The 14,533-nt window shown below is 39.3% G+C and overlaps 2 protein-coding genes across 4 annotated transcripts in view; one reads left to right on the top strand and one right to left on the bottom strand.

Annotated features, from left to right (window-relative positions):
• Positions 1–6,459, bottom strand: part of gdf11 (growth differentiation factor 11) — a 40,692-nt gene extending 34,233 nt beyond the window's left edge. The window contains exons 1-3 of one of the 2 annotated variants that reach the window (XM_050037318.1): positions 6,325–6,459; positions 3,988–4,173; positions 706–1,233 (exon numbers count right to left, since the gene is read on the bottom strand). In XM_050037318.1, coding sequence (XP_049893275.1) covers positions 706–1,120 — 415 coding nt within the window. In that variant the 5' untranslated portion in view covers positions 1,121–1,233; positions 3,988–4,173; positions 6,325–6,459. Of the gene's footprint in view, positions 1–705; positions 2,023–3,987; positions 4,174–6,324 lie in introns of those variants that run through there. The other variant, XM_050037319.1, reaches the window with a different exon arrangement.
• On the top strand, positions 5,813–13,551 carry si:ch1073-456m8.1 (leucine-rich repeat flightless-interacting protein 2). 2 transcript variants are annotated; one of them, XM_050037321.1, is made up of 6 exons: positions 5,813–6,060; positions 6,353–6,427; positions 8,511–8,546; positions 8,792–8,953; positions 9,121–9,204; positions 9,889–13,551. In XM_050037321.1, the coding sequence occupies exons 1-6, from the start codon at positions 5,962–5,964 to the stop codon at positions 10,408–10,410; spliced, it is 978 nt and encodes a 325-aa protein (XP_049893278.1). In that variant the 5' UTR covers positions 5,813–5,961; the 3' UTR covers positions 10,411–13,551. The 2 variants fall into 2 exon arrangements, with proteins under 2 accessions (XP_049893278.1, XP_049893277.1); XM_050037320.1 differs by having other exon boundaries at positions 8,508–8,546; positions 9,889–13,549.
• Positions 13,552–14,533: the final 982 nt, after the last annotated feature.

Here is a 14,533-nt window from a genome sequence, read left to right as displayed (position 1 = left end):
CCTGCGGTTTATCTGTGGATTTATGGGAAACTATAAGAGGGCGAGCAAATTGTTAGAGGGGCAATAATAAGAGGGCCTCACGGCGCGATCATAACTCCAGAATTTAGGGCCTTTATGCAAAAGAAGGCATAAAGGATAAATTGATGCAACTGCCAGCCAAATGCTGCATTATCATTAATAATGCACTTGACATTCACACGGCTCTGTCATGCGTTTACACCCCGTCAAACACACACACAAAAAAAATCCTGCATATGAGGGAAAGTTTGAACATGACAGCAGGTGGACTGGGCAGCTAAATATTAGACTGCTGCTCCAATAGGACTTAGCCCTCCATCATCATCATCATAAACATCATCACCATGAAAACAAAAGTCCATCAGGCCATATTGGAGCTGTCTGTTTCAGAGTGACGAGGCTCTTTATGCTGCTGATTATTGATTTATCAGCCGAACGCGTAATCCCTATTTTGACAGCCGTGGCCAGCAGCTGACCGCAGACCATTTGTCTAATATTATCATTCCGCTTCAGACACACAGAGTGGACCCCCAATCTGAAAAAAGTAGGTTAGGTCACTCACTTGAATGAGCCCCAGCGGCTCCACTGTCCACGCAGCAGGCCTGAGTCACTTGAGCCTATCTGCTCCGCAATTACGCGCATGACGCATTTGGAGACAATATTGTTGGGTTGTAAACTATTACTCACGCTCAGAGGCCATGGTGATCACGGACTCCGTGGTGGCGTGGTACTCATCCTCCTCCATAAACTCATCCTGGGACGACGCGTCTCCCTGGAAGTCGTGGTGGTCCAGGAGCTGCTGGAGCGGAGGCGCCTTGGGCAGCAGCTGATTGACCACCTCCCGGCTGATGTTGGGCGCCTGCTTCAGGCGCAGCTTGCTCAGGATCTGGGACTTGATGGTCTCTAGTCTCAGCACTTTGCTCTGCTCCCTCCAAACGCAGGCGGAGCACTCGTGAGAACCGGCGTCCTCGTCCAGCAGGGACAGTCCGGCATCCGTAGGCGTCTCGCTGGCAGAAGGCAGCAGCAGATTGGGTTCATCGCTCCCCGACTGTCCCAGGGAGATGAGCACCATCAAGCACAGTAAGAAGTTGTACCTCGGCATGACGATGCGTGGACACCAGGCAATGCAACTTTTTTCTTTCTTTTGCTTGTCTTTTCACTCGCTTTATTCCGTTATATCCCCTCTGCCGGGTGTGCGTCGCTCCTTGCCTTATCCTACAAAAGGCAGGGAATCAGTGACATGCATCTAATCCAATACGATCACTCCGAAGTTGCTGCTTTTTTTGCAGGAGATTTTGCAATAAATAAAAAAAAAAGTACGTTCCAGTGTGTCTCGGTGCAGGCTGCTTTGATTGAAAGTGAACAAATTATCTGTCTGATGAATGCATAGCCCGCTCACGTGTACTATAATGGTTGTTTTGGGGTTCTTCTGTACAATTTAGTCCATGGAGGTGTGTGAGTGTTCAGAAGTGTCACTGAAAAATGTGCAAGTGCGGTCAAAAAGGGGCTCTTTATATATCTCAGCTGCCCGGTGTCGTAATCCGTCTCCATTGGCTAAGATTGCAACAAAAGGCTTTTAGGTCTGTCACCAAGTCAAGAGGGACAGAGCGAAGGGAGGGTGCACGCACTGTTATGGGAGTATAAATGTTTTTACAGTGCACACACAATGTCTCACATTAGAGATATTGCCCAATTAGGTTATTATGATGATGACATAAACTATGGCTCATTGCGCCTGTTGTTGGAGCCTAAATGGTTTATTATGGTGTAAAAATGAATTAAAGAAAAGCCTCATGGATTCCTCCCGAATTCTCCACATCATCTCCTTAATCACACACATCTAAGTGCATTTTAATAAGAACCCACTGATGAGAAGTCGTTTTAAGGACCTACCAGGTGTTTTAATGCAGATTATTTAGAAGTTGCACGAGCTTGTTCGATGCAGGGCTCTCCAAAGTGAGCGTCAAAGTATCTTTGTGAACCACTAGAGTAACAACTGGACTTTATATTTCATAACAAGGGCTCTAAAATGCACAAATGAGGTTCTGAAAGGTTATGATAATAATGTAAGGTTTATGTTTATTAGCCTGTATTAATATACTGATTGAAGCCCTGCAGTAGCAGCAGGTCTGCAGAGACTTTATAATCTATATGAGCCTACTTTGAATTGAATTTGCACTAATCAGCTATGACCCTAATAAAAATGTCACACATTTTTTCTCGCTTCCTTATGGATTACTGTAGTTTGTAGAATTTCAAGTCTTTTGTGTGTCACATTTACCCATAAACCCACAGTGTTTCAAAATATCACAGTATTTGATCAAAATGTAGCCCAGCTACAAATCATGGAGAGATGCTGTACTCATGACTGCACATGTGCTCAATAAAAGTTGTGATATTTCTGGACCTGATTTCTTTATGTACAAATTGTACTTCACATAGCAATGAGTCTCTTAGTGAACCATCACTGACTCACTAGTGTCATCTGCTGGAGGAAAACACAGCTGCAGCTGCAGAGCAGATCCGCTTCGAGGAATAGTTTTCATGTGTGATGCCTCTTTCATTGCTTGATGTGTCCAAATTGTGGTACTTCAGTGGAAAACAGGGCCCTTTAGTTATGAGCTCATTTAGTTTGGGAATACAGCAGTATTTTTTAAAATACTGGTAGGACTAGAGGTTAGTGAGGATCAAGCATTAGTGCTCCATAAATGAATCCAGTTGTCTCTTAATGTTCTTCGGTGGAGCTTCCAAGACATTAATATATGGGAAACATTTTGCTGCTGTTTGCACACATTTCTTTCTTTAATTCTCTTGTGTGCAAACAATGTCTTACACTGGAAGCTTCATTCCATGAATGAACATTAAATTAAATAACACTACACTGCTGACCTGAAACATCTTCAGAAACGATCTGCCTTATCTAAATGAAACTGATCGAAACCATAAACCAGAGAGTCCTCAAGGGATAGCTGCATGTCCCTGTTTAGTGTGTTTGTAGGTTTTTATGAAATTTCATGTAAATCATCAATATTACATTTTTACAGCACAGCATTCACTCACCAACACAACAGCTCAATTTAGAATAACAAAACTTCTATGTAATGCACCCAACCTGAACCTCAGCAGTAGTGGAAAATAACCATGTAGATTTACTCTAGCACTGTACTCAAGTACAGTCTGTACTTTACTTAAGTATGCTACTTTATGCTCCTAATCCACTACAATTCAGAGGCATACATTGTACTTATTACTCCCCTACATTTATTTGACAACTTTAGTTTCTAGTCACTTTGCAGATTCAGATTACTAATGTGAAATATCACCAAGAAATAATTATAGTTTAAAATAAGATAAGACTTTGTTGATTATCAGGTCCAATAATATAATGTACATTATTGTGAAATGGGCCATTCTGCATATTGAACACTTTTACTTGAGTGCAATTTCGAATGCAGGACTTTAACTTGACCAAAAAAAATTGCAAATAAATATATTTTTGCAAGCTAAACAGAGTGTGGGAGTTTGTTTGCAATTTCTTAACTTGTACTTGTAACAGAGTATGTCTTCACTGATGTATTGCTAAACTGTGGCATCAGTCTTCTTATGTAACTCTTAGCAAGAAAGTGAACATGTTTATTTTACAAAATGCTGAACTATTGCTTTATGCTACACATTTAGGGGACAGAAAATGGCATTGTAAGAGAGCTGCAAGCAGAAAATCCAGGGGCTGTCAGTTCTGACTGTCTTTGGGTTTATTCCTTTTCCTTTTGGTCCTTACCATGAAAATAGTTTTAGGTGTTAATATTTTTTGTATTAAATTGATGACTTTAGATGAAAAGAAATGTTACCAGCTTAGTCTTGACTTGCACTGTACTGTACATGCTTAGCATCAAATACTGTATGTTTGCTGCAAAAACTGTTGTTTACATGTGCTTATAGATATATATGAATATGGGACCAAAAACTCACCAAAATCTCATCTGCACATCAGCTCTCAAGTCTGTAGCACCAAGACCTGCTTCCCAGAAAGGAGGCTTCATTTTGAGTCCTCAGGCTTCAGGAGCTGCTGGACTTTTTCAGCTCGTCAATTCAACCTTCTGCTGCTGAGCTTTTGTCCGCCATCATAACCAAGAAACTGAGAGTGTGATGATGATGCTGTGGAACAAGAAGAGAGACATAAAGTAGTTAATGTGCGCTCCTTCATATGAATAAACTCAATCAATCAGACATATCTCAAGTCTGTGTATTCACAATGAACCACCTCATTATAGGTTTATTCCACTGAAGACATTTTGACATATAATATCACAATAAAGAACAGCTGTAAATAATAATTAACAATGGCTTAATTCCATTTAGCTACTTTGGTTCAGGGTCCTGATATTATAGATGCTGGCTCACTGTACCACTGTCATGTCTTACCTAACATACAAAAAGAGCCATTAGTAACACCTGTGCTTTTATGACAGGCCAAAATATCTGCTGGGATAAAAGGTCAATGAGCCAGTGATCATAAATCAGTTATAGTAATAATATATTAATGAATAAAGTCGGCAAAGTGAAATTTGATAGACTCATTGATAAGAGATGTGAATGTAAAGTGAGGCTGAGGGGTGAATTGTGAACTGAGTTATCTGATCTGACTACACAATCACGCTGAACTTTATATTACCCCATTGAAATAAAGAAGGATGTAGAGACAATGTACATTGTGGAGCAATTATTATACAATGTTTCAGGAAGTTCTAAAGAGTTCTGTTTTGTGTATGTTGACAATGGAGTCAGGCCCACCTATAGAAGTGGCCCCTGAAAGCTTTACACTTAATCCTCACTTATGGAATGCCCTGAGTTAAATAATTGGTGCTTTCAAATATCATTGCTTAATGAATTCATGCTTAGAAGTTCAAAAAGTTACAGTATCACACAGCCTGTACATTTTGTATCTGCATGTTCCATCTAATTCTAGGTCTAATTTTTACTCTATGTTTTCATCATTACATCAAACAAGGACATTTTAAAAGTAATGTGCATATTGTATAGACATTTCCCCCTAATTCCCACGTATTTTGCACCTTATATATAGTTAGATTTACAGCCTATGACATAAAATATCAATAAGGTACAGTACAGGAGGAAATAGTGCAAATAGGCCTTATGTTATGTTTTATATTTGCACTCTTTCTCCCTGTACTGCACCTACTGCAAAACAATCTTATCTCATCTTATCTTATCTTATGTCATCTTCCGTCTTTGGTGTCTTCTGGATTTTGGCAAAAAAAAAAAGGTTGTGGGTTTGGATAGTGCTTGACTATGTGCTTTTATGATTGTGATGATGATGATGATGATGATGATGATGGTGGTGATGACGACACTGCTTTTGCATGGGGTTTGCATGGAGCATCATTGGCAGAGACTAAGATTTTAATGTATTTCTATACTGTTCGTTAATTAAGTGTGATGTCTGCCTTTTCATTGTACCGTTTCCCCCAAACTTCCCCCAAACTGTAGGCCTACCTCACATTTTCACAAAATGCACATGAACCATCGAGCTTACCTGAAAACAGCTGGTACACCTTGTTGTCATTGATGAGTTTCAGGACCTGACACGCGCCATGGTGCTTATCTGAACTTTGAAACACTTTACTATTTAAATGCCCAAAACGTTTCAACATGGACTGGTCTCTACTGTGAGAGGCCACGGGATGTATAGATCCAGGCCAGAGGCTGATCTTTTGACTCCTGTGTGACTGTGTGGGCGGAGTGAGGGCGGTGTTAAAGACAGTTTGTACCCCGTGGCTCTCCGTAGATCACGGCCTGGGCGTCGGCAGTTCACTTACAGCTGTTCCTGCGTAGGAAACAAAAACACAAAACTCCTCTCCACCCAGCTGAGAGCTCGGAGGTGTCTCTTACATAAAGGAAAACTTAATATAACCCATTAAAAAAATGCACTCAGTCACGCTGGACAGCAGTGGTTCGCCAAAGAAGCGGACGTTATCACGGGGCATGAGCGAGGATGAGTCTCTCCGCAGCATTATAAAGGAGGTGAGCGCAGGAATCACGCCGTCATTACTCACTGTCTAAAGCTAACGCTAAGGTTCTTTTACCGCTCATTATTTACACTTTTTTAAACATTTAACGTTATCAAGATAGTCGGTATGAATCTCCGCCATTTTAGTAACCGTTTAAGACTGACTAACGGCTCTACAGACTCGTTTATATCGGCCTGTAGCTTCAGTTCACTTCCTCATTAGCCACCGTTAGCTTGTTTGTTACTGACTGCATGTGATGCTAGGCTGTTTAACTCACCTGAGGTGTGGTTGTGTCTTCTTTACAGACAGAGAGTTCAACCAGGCGTCTGACACGAAGCGACAGCCGAGCAGGCACCCTGAAGAGGACGAGTGAGAGTCAGGTAGGAGCCTGATAACACGAACAAGAGCCAGGAGGGGACAGAGAAATCAAAACACCTGTATTGATCTGTAGATAACCAAAGATTCCCACGGTCCTGAATGTCTCCACTTTACCTGCGTCTTTATCACTGCAATGTAATGATAATACCTAAGCAGTAACGTCAGTGGAAAGTAACTATTTACTCAAGTGACGTTACAGGTCCTTGTGTTACTTGTGTTTGAAATACTGTGCTCTTTACTCCACTATAATCAACATACAGCTAAAGTCAGAGTATTGTTTTACATATAGAAAACATACCATAAGCTTATGAATTTCAACACACTGTTAGATCTTTAGGCAGTGATTCCCAATCTTTTTGACATGTGACCTCTTACAGAAAAGCAATGTCATGGTTTAGATATCCTAGTTGTAAGCAGTTCACCAAAATGTGATTTTATATCAGATAGTTATTGAACAGCTGTTTGAAGCCAAAGAGATCAAATTACGCAATATTTCAAAAAAGCAAAGATAAAAAAAGCAAGAAAAAAGAAAGAAATCGTAATGAATACAAATGTGTTAATCATAACACTGTCATTTCTTCTTCTTCTTTTTTGATCCATTTAATCATGTCACAGCCCCTCACATTTATCTGAACTATCTAAACTAGACGGCAGCTCCACCTCATCCAGCTACAGAGTGCTGTTTTTAAATTGTTGTATTAGTATTTTTAAACAAGTAAAGGATCAGAATCTTCTGTACTTAAGAAACATCAACTTTAGCTAAGTTTAGCTAAGTTCTGATATATGCCTTTATATCTATTTGGTGTCTCATGTCACAAAGGCTGATTTTAAATGTCTATTTACAGAAAATCAAAACTTGCATTCAGTCAGCTGGTTGGGACAAACTGTGTTCTCTTCATGGAGTTGGATCTGAAGCTTGACAGTTGATTTCTTGAAATTGATTTATTTGAAAATATAATGCTGTCTCTTGTTTGGCAATCCTTTTGTTTTGTTTTTTTTGGTAAATTCACCATTACTGATGTTAAAAACACATCAAGTCTTCATGTTGCACACGTCCCGTGATCTGTCACATGTCATGACTGGATTAGAAATGTCAGCTATATTGCCACTGCAAATGTTTTTAATCTTACCTAATCACATGCTGTGTTTTGAGAGCTGTTATCAGACATGGTGCAGTACAGTATTTAGATTAGGTCCCAAATTTTGATAGCTGCGATTTTGGTGTACCAAAGTCCATGACTTGTTAGACTCTGTGACGTTAGAGAAAGAACTAACCGCAGAGGCACTATAATAACAGCTGTTATTATAAGAAAGTATATTATAAGTTGTGATTAAAAATGTTCGTGTTGGAGATCCTAATTGGGTCGCAGAATTTGGTGCAACACCCTATTTTAAAGGGTTACAATGAAAAAGAAAAAGTTACAGATTAAAAAGCTCCATTTTCTTTTAAGTCTCCAACAAAAAACTGTCCTTCTCTGGGGCCATTTTCACAGCAGACAGTTATGAGAGGAAAAGCACTGGTGTTACTAATACCATTAACAATGACTCTGCTATTTTGAAGTGTCTTAATAAGTCATGACAGTGAGCCAGCATGCACAATGCTAGGACCCTGAAACTGAAGCAATTAAATCGTATTCGTCTGTCATTCATTCAATTTACACCTGGATTTTTCCTACTGTGACATGTCTAAATGTCAGACTGAAAGCTATTGACTATGACATCATCAGTTACAGTAAAGGACCATCTCAGTAACAGAAACAAACTACTAATGTTAATTGAAGCAGCACAAATTATTTATTAATCTTTAATTATATGTCACAAAACATTGCTTTTCTTATGGCTCTGATACAAACCAGGATTACAGTCCTGCAACACTTTGTTCTTTTATATACAATGATTTAATTTGTGAGTTAACTTAATGGTTATGTTTAATGCTATGGTTTGTCATAATTGTTTTGTATGAACAAGAGGAGTTGATAAAAAAAACATCCCATTTGGCCTTTTAGAACGTGCTTGCCTAATTTAAGTGAGTTAAAAATACCCAACCATTATCAATAAATTAACATTTTTTTCTGCTTCCAGCAGTCTGACCAGGACCTCCTTATGGGACTCCCCGAAATGGTGAGTTTTTCTACTGTTATCATATTTATGACTATTATTAATATGTAAAGTCTTCACCGCTCTGTCAGATCTAATAGATCACTGCAGTGATTTATATTCCCATGCATATGGAGGGATCGTTGTGCCTCCAGATGAGGCCTCCCACTGATGCCTCTGAGAGCGTTCTAAACACTTGCCCACCCACTGACTGGCATGCGCTCCTCTAAAGTTGCCCACACTGATTTGTAATTGTGTTTGTGATGTAGCTGGAGCTGCAGGCCAGCTATGACGAGGTGGTGCAGGAGCTGCGTGGGCTGGAGGTCGAGCGAGAGGCTCTGTTGTTCCAGGTGGACGTCCTGCAGGACACGCTGGAGGGTGTCGAGGAGCTGCTGGCCGAGGCCCAGAGGGAAGCTGGACATGCTAGTATGGTACGTTGAGGCCTCACCAACACTAAAACACCATTTAAATTCACTTAAACACTTTACTTCACCAACATAGCACGTCTTTAGTCTTCATCCTCTCTAATGAGAAGTTTCTTGTCCTTCCTTGTTGTGACAAAGTGTGACACTGACAAACTGTTTTCCTCTGTTTGTAGGAGTTGGAACGAGAGAGGGAGGCCAAGAAGAAACTGGAGATCATGGTCCACTCTCTGATGCAAGAGGTGGAGAGATTAAGAGAGGTAATGTGACGGTTAATGTTACACCACAACAGTGAGATGCAAGCTTTTTGAATTAATGTATGACGATGTAGAGTCTTATGGAACCTGTTATGTAACAGTTTGTCAAGAGCACGATCACTTCATATTCAATGTGAACACTGGAGATGGTGCATGTTTTGTTTATCCTGGATATCTAAGTTAGTTGTGACATTCTCTCCTGATTTATACTAATTAGTAACTGTATCACTAGCTATGATAGTACCCCATGCACTTTAATGTTACTCAGTTCCTCATCGTGTCTGTTTACAGGAACTGACAGGAAAAAGTCACACACTGAGTAATTTTAGCACAAATGAGCGATACTTACCTTGAAATGAGAAGTTAATACGATGGCTTATCCCCACAGAAATGGCTCCTTCCTAACTTCTAACCAGCCTTAGACACCTGAAAAGTTTTGTGACTGCATCTTGACAGACAGACAGACAGACAGACTGAAACACACACACACAAAAATGGCTTCTGTGTTGGTTCAAGCTCAGTAGGAGCCACCAGGACCACATTGTACATCAGTGACACACACAGATTCACAAGGTGAAAGCAAAACCACCCATTGCGAATTTTATGCAACTGATAATGACAAAATAGCAAATGCAACCATGTTTTTAAGGACACATAATTTACCTACAGATAATTTTCTCTTTGTAGGAGAAGAACAAGGAACCATCTGCTCCAGAGAACACACATGGAAGTGGGGACAAGGGAACGAGACAAGGTCAAGGAAACCAAATGAAAAATGATGCAGAGGGACCAATGAAAGACTCCTCGCTGTGTGACCCTCAGAGCAGTGAAAGCAGAGGCAGAGCGTCAGAGGAAGAGGGACAGAGTGAAGGGGCAGAGGATGAAGGAAGCGTCATGACGAAGCTGCGGAAGATGGTCAATCGGCCCTTGAGCCACATGCCCTCTCTCGCAATAGACAACCCATTCTGTGAAGACGGGGTCCTGCAGAGGCCTTTCGAAAACAGCGTCCAGGACGGACCAGACGACCCAGACAGCATAAGTGCCTACGAGGATGCATCTGCTGAGACTCCAGAGCAGGAAAGGATGTTCCCAGATGAAGCGGATGCTTTGGAGCTGCCTGATGATTCGGAGACGACTTCTAACGACTGCCCGATCAATCACGGGGAGACCCAAGACCCCAAAAACCCTGAAGCTTGTGTCGTGTCTTAATCTGTTTACTGGGCAAAAGGTCAGACATTATTGATCATTGATCATTTGGTGTAATTCAAGAGCTCTTTGATCTTAAGTTTACCTACATCTGATATTTATGTTCTTAGAAAACTTTGAGGCCAACGGTAACATTCAGAGTTGTAACTAGAGCTCCAACAAGTAGTCAGTCGAAAGAAATGAATCTGCGACTATATTGACAATCGATTCATCGTTTTAGTGATGTGTCAAAAACATGCCAAACGATCGCTGGTTTAAGCTTCTTAAATGTGAGGATTTGCTGCTTTTCTTTGTCATAAATACATAGTCAAAGAAATATATTTGGGATTTAACCGCTGGTGGGAATTTGAAGACGTCACTTTAGGCTCTGGGAAATTGTAATGATAATTTTTCACTATTTTTGACATTTTATAAAGTAACGATTAATCTGTAGCTTAAATTGATAAATAACGGTTAGTTGCAGCTCTAGTTGTAATACACTGTAAGAATTCTAAGTTTCAGTTTTAAATTCACAACAAAAAAACTCAGGATCCAGGTGGTTTACCAGCCTGAATTCCACTAATGACTACTTAATACTATTTGCCAATAATTTCTTTTTAATATCTGTCTTAACTTCTTTAAAAAATATATCTGTGGATAGACATGGAAAATAGTCCATGCTGCTTTGACCGTTTACCTCTTTTAATCTTTTGATAAGGTTTGTTTGTATACTAACAGCTGCGAGGACACACATTGGGATTCACCTGTAGACAAAACACAGTGAGCTCCATCAGTATCTGGACTGTTGATGTTTTGGCTCCAGTCATGTTAAAGTGTCTGGAATTTACAGAGGCAGTCTGAACATTTCAGACACTCCCAGCTGTTAACTGATTTAAAGATATTTGATGTGGCTGTCTTCAGCTGTAGAGCTCACTGTACAGAAGGTGTAGGATGTGTTTGACACTGATCTTTGGAAGCTAAGATAAGACAAAGGCAGTCGTCCGAAAGGCTATGGAAAACAGATTTTTGAAGTAAGGGAAAATGCCATCTATTTGCTGCCTTGCTGATCTTTACAAAATGTATTTTTTTATCTTTCATATCCGTCCCTTTTCCTGTTTTTATGTTGAATTTAGGGAAATTGATTTGGCTGCATTTGCACTTTTTAAAGTTCTTGTATTGTGGAATAAATTTGTTCGATTACATTAGAAGCAACATTCCCTTAAAAGGACAGTTTAACCAAAAATTAAAAATACACATTCTTTCTCCGACCTGTAGTCCTATTTATCAGTCTAGATTGTTTTGGTGTGAGTTGCTGAGTGTTGGAGACCTTCCTTCACATATAATAGAATAAATGTCACTTTGCTTGTGGTGCTCAAAGTGCCAAAAAATTTGAAACACTCAACAGCAATGTCTCTTTCCAGGAATCGTGACCCTCTCACTCAAGATAATCCACAGACCTTGTTGTGAGCAGTTTCATGTAGGAACTGTTTCCTTTCTACTGAGCTACACCTGCCACCGCACAAAATAAAACATGCATCTACTGCCAGCTCACCTAGCACCACTGAGCTAGCTAACGTAATGGCATTGATGTTTACACCTTGTGATATCATAGGAACAAGAGGCGTCCATGGGTAGATGCACGCTTCCTTCATGGTGATAATAGCTGGCGGGTTTAGCTCCTAGTTGAAACTGCTCACAACACCAAAACAATTTATACAGATAAACAGTGCCACAGGCAAGAGGAGAAATATGTATTTTAGATTTTGGGGTGAACTGTCTCTTCACAACCAAACACGTCAGTGAGAAGTAATCAGCTGACCTGCTGCAGGCTGTATTCTCTCTGCCTGCATGGTAATACTGTATGCACAATTGCAGTGAAACTTGCTGAAATGAGTCTCTTTGGACGTCTTTGATTGCTGTAAACACTTTGTATTTAATCGCAATTTTTTAATGTTTGTTTTTACAACGGTACATTTATTTTATGCTTGACGCAAGAATCGACCCTTTCACCTCATTTGTGATAGTTTGCATGAGCATCTAAGAATGTATTTCCAAATCGCACATGACTTGATCTGTCATTTATCAGTACTTTTGCACACAGTACACATATATTACATAATACTTTGATCTAAGGTATTTACTGCGACAATTGGTGTTTTGAAGGGATTTTAATTTTACTTTTTTTGCATATATAAAGTATCATTCTGTCATTTCCTGTTTTTTAAGGTGGGTCTCAAGTTAGCAAATAATTCCAGTTTGATGGGGCATATGTGACACTAACATTTTTTAAATGAAAATGGCAATTTTGATATCTGGTTACACAAAAAAACAAAAGCGGAACAATATTAAAGCATTAATAAAAATGTAGAAATATGTAGAATGTTAACAGCGGCTGCACAGAGCTGCTCATCATTTTGTGGGTTTATGGCGGTGTGTTAATGTTTGTATTGTTTCGTTTGTCTTTTATATCACTTTCATCACACAGTCCTATTTCAACATAATGCTGGTTCACATGCTGATACTTGATTATCTGTTTTGTTGGCTGCCGTTATGCACAAAATGAGCTGATAGGAGGAGGTTACTGTTACTGTAGTGCTGTGTGGTGGCACTGTAGTCAGTTCTTGAGCAATCAGGTCATTTGCAACCAATGCTGGTCAGACGTTTCTACATGAACATCCACAATCATTGGTTGTTTATGCTGTCATCAACAATTGATTTTATTTTCCTGTTGGTTTCCTGTCAGGTCAAATAATTTGGTTTGTTGTAATGAACCAATCAAGTTACATTAGTCTAACTTCAAATGTTTAACTGATTGAACATCATGTTTAAGCTTCATTTTATTTCTCAAAGCAGTGACATTTCCACAACTTGCGAAGTTATCAAAGTGCTTTTTGTGTTTCATTTTCCACAACAATGCAAAAAATATGTTCTTCATGTGATCTGTTTTATGGGGTAGATATTTTGACTTGTCCTGAGCTTTGTATTACATGTTAAGATGTAACAGTAAATTACATAGATTTATACTTGTAACACAAAATACGTTCCAAACATATCAAAATAAAAAAAGTGAAATAATGCTGATGCTGATTAGTCATTTGTTCTTTACTTATATTTAAAATATTTATGACATAATAAAGGAAGAAACAGGTCTAGTTTCCTACAATTAATGCCATAGCATGCTTTTGTTAAAGGCATATATTTGCATCATTGTGGAGCAAAACATCAGAACAGTTTTGGCATTGCCTTCAGAGAAACTAAATGTAACTAAATAGATGAAAATAAACTACACTGAAAATGGCAATTGGTAATTTGTTCCTGTGAAACCTAAAGTGCTATACAGTATAACAGAGAAATCCACTAGAAATTGCACTGCATTCGGTGTACCCCCTGCAGATATGGGAGGGAACTTTTAAACCATTTTCAAATTTGTCATTTTGTTCCCTGAGCTATTTTGGCCTGACATGTTGTCACAGTATTTGTCCAGCAGATGGCACAGTAGATCATCCTCACATTTGGTTTTGTGTCCAGGAGATCAGAGTTACTAAAAGTTACATAAATGTTTGTTACTGTGATGAGTTTGGAAAATTGTTCACTCTAATGTTCTGTTGTTATCACTTTCTGAAAATATATTTTTTAATAATGTGGTCTTTTATCATATAGCTAAAGCCTTTTCATCAGGACTGAAATTCAATTGTCAAGTCAAGTCTATTTTTATTTATATAGCCCAATGTTACAACTCACAACTTGCCTTAGGGGACTTAACAATCTGTACACCATATGACACATCTGTCTTTAGACACTTGCAGCAAATAAGGAAAAATTTCACCAGAAACCCTTTAGTGGGGAAAATGGAAGAAACCTCAGAAAGAGCAACAGAGGAGGGATCCCACTGCCCAGGACAGACAGACATGCAAGACATGTCATATGTACAGAATAGACATAGAGATGTAAACATATATGAAAAAGGTGGATCCAGGAGGATGTCAGGCAGCTTCCAGGTAACACCAAACAGAGCCACACAACCTCTTTACCATGTAACCAGGAAAGAAGCAGCCCAGTCCCCAGGAGAAAATGTTGAAACTGTACGTTTTTGCAAACCAGGAATATGATACATTTGTACTTTAACATATGTATAATATCAGCGTTT

Source organism: Epinephelus moara, chromosome 24 (assembly GCF_006386435.1).
Source record: "Epinephelus moara isolate mb chromosome 24, YSFRI_EMoa_1.0, whole genome shotgun sequence".
Lineage (NCBI taxonomy): Eukaryota > Metazoa > Chordata > Actinopteri > Perciformes > Serranidae > Epinephelus > Epinephelus moara.
This window is presented reverse-complemented; position numbering and strand designations above follow the sequence as displayed.

What these genes read in the sequence shown, in the direction of transcription:
- si:ch1073-456m8.1 (XM_050037320.1), top strand. Translation starts at nt 5,962, where the DNA reads ATGCACTCAGTCACGCTGGACAGCAGTGGTTCGCCAAAGAAGCGGACG. An exon ending in AAGCTGGACATGCTAGTATG is followed by an intron (nt 8,954 to 9,120) that starts GTACGTTGAGGC and finishes CTCTGTTTGTAG; the next exon opens with GAGTTGGAACGAGAGAGGGA. An exon ending in AGGTGGAGAGATTAAGAGAG is followed by an intron (nt 9,205 to 9,888) that starts GTAATGTGACGG and finishes TTCTCTTTGTAG; the next exon opens with GAGAAGAACAAGGAACCATC.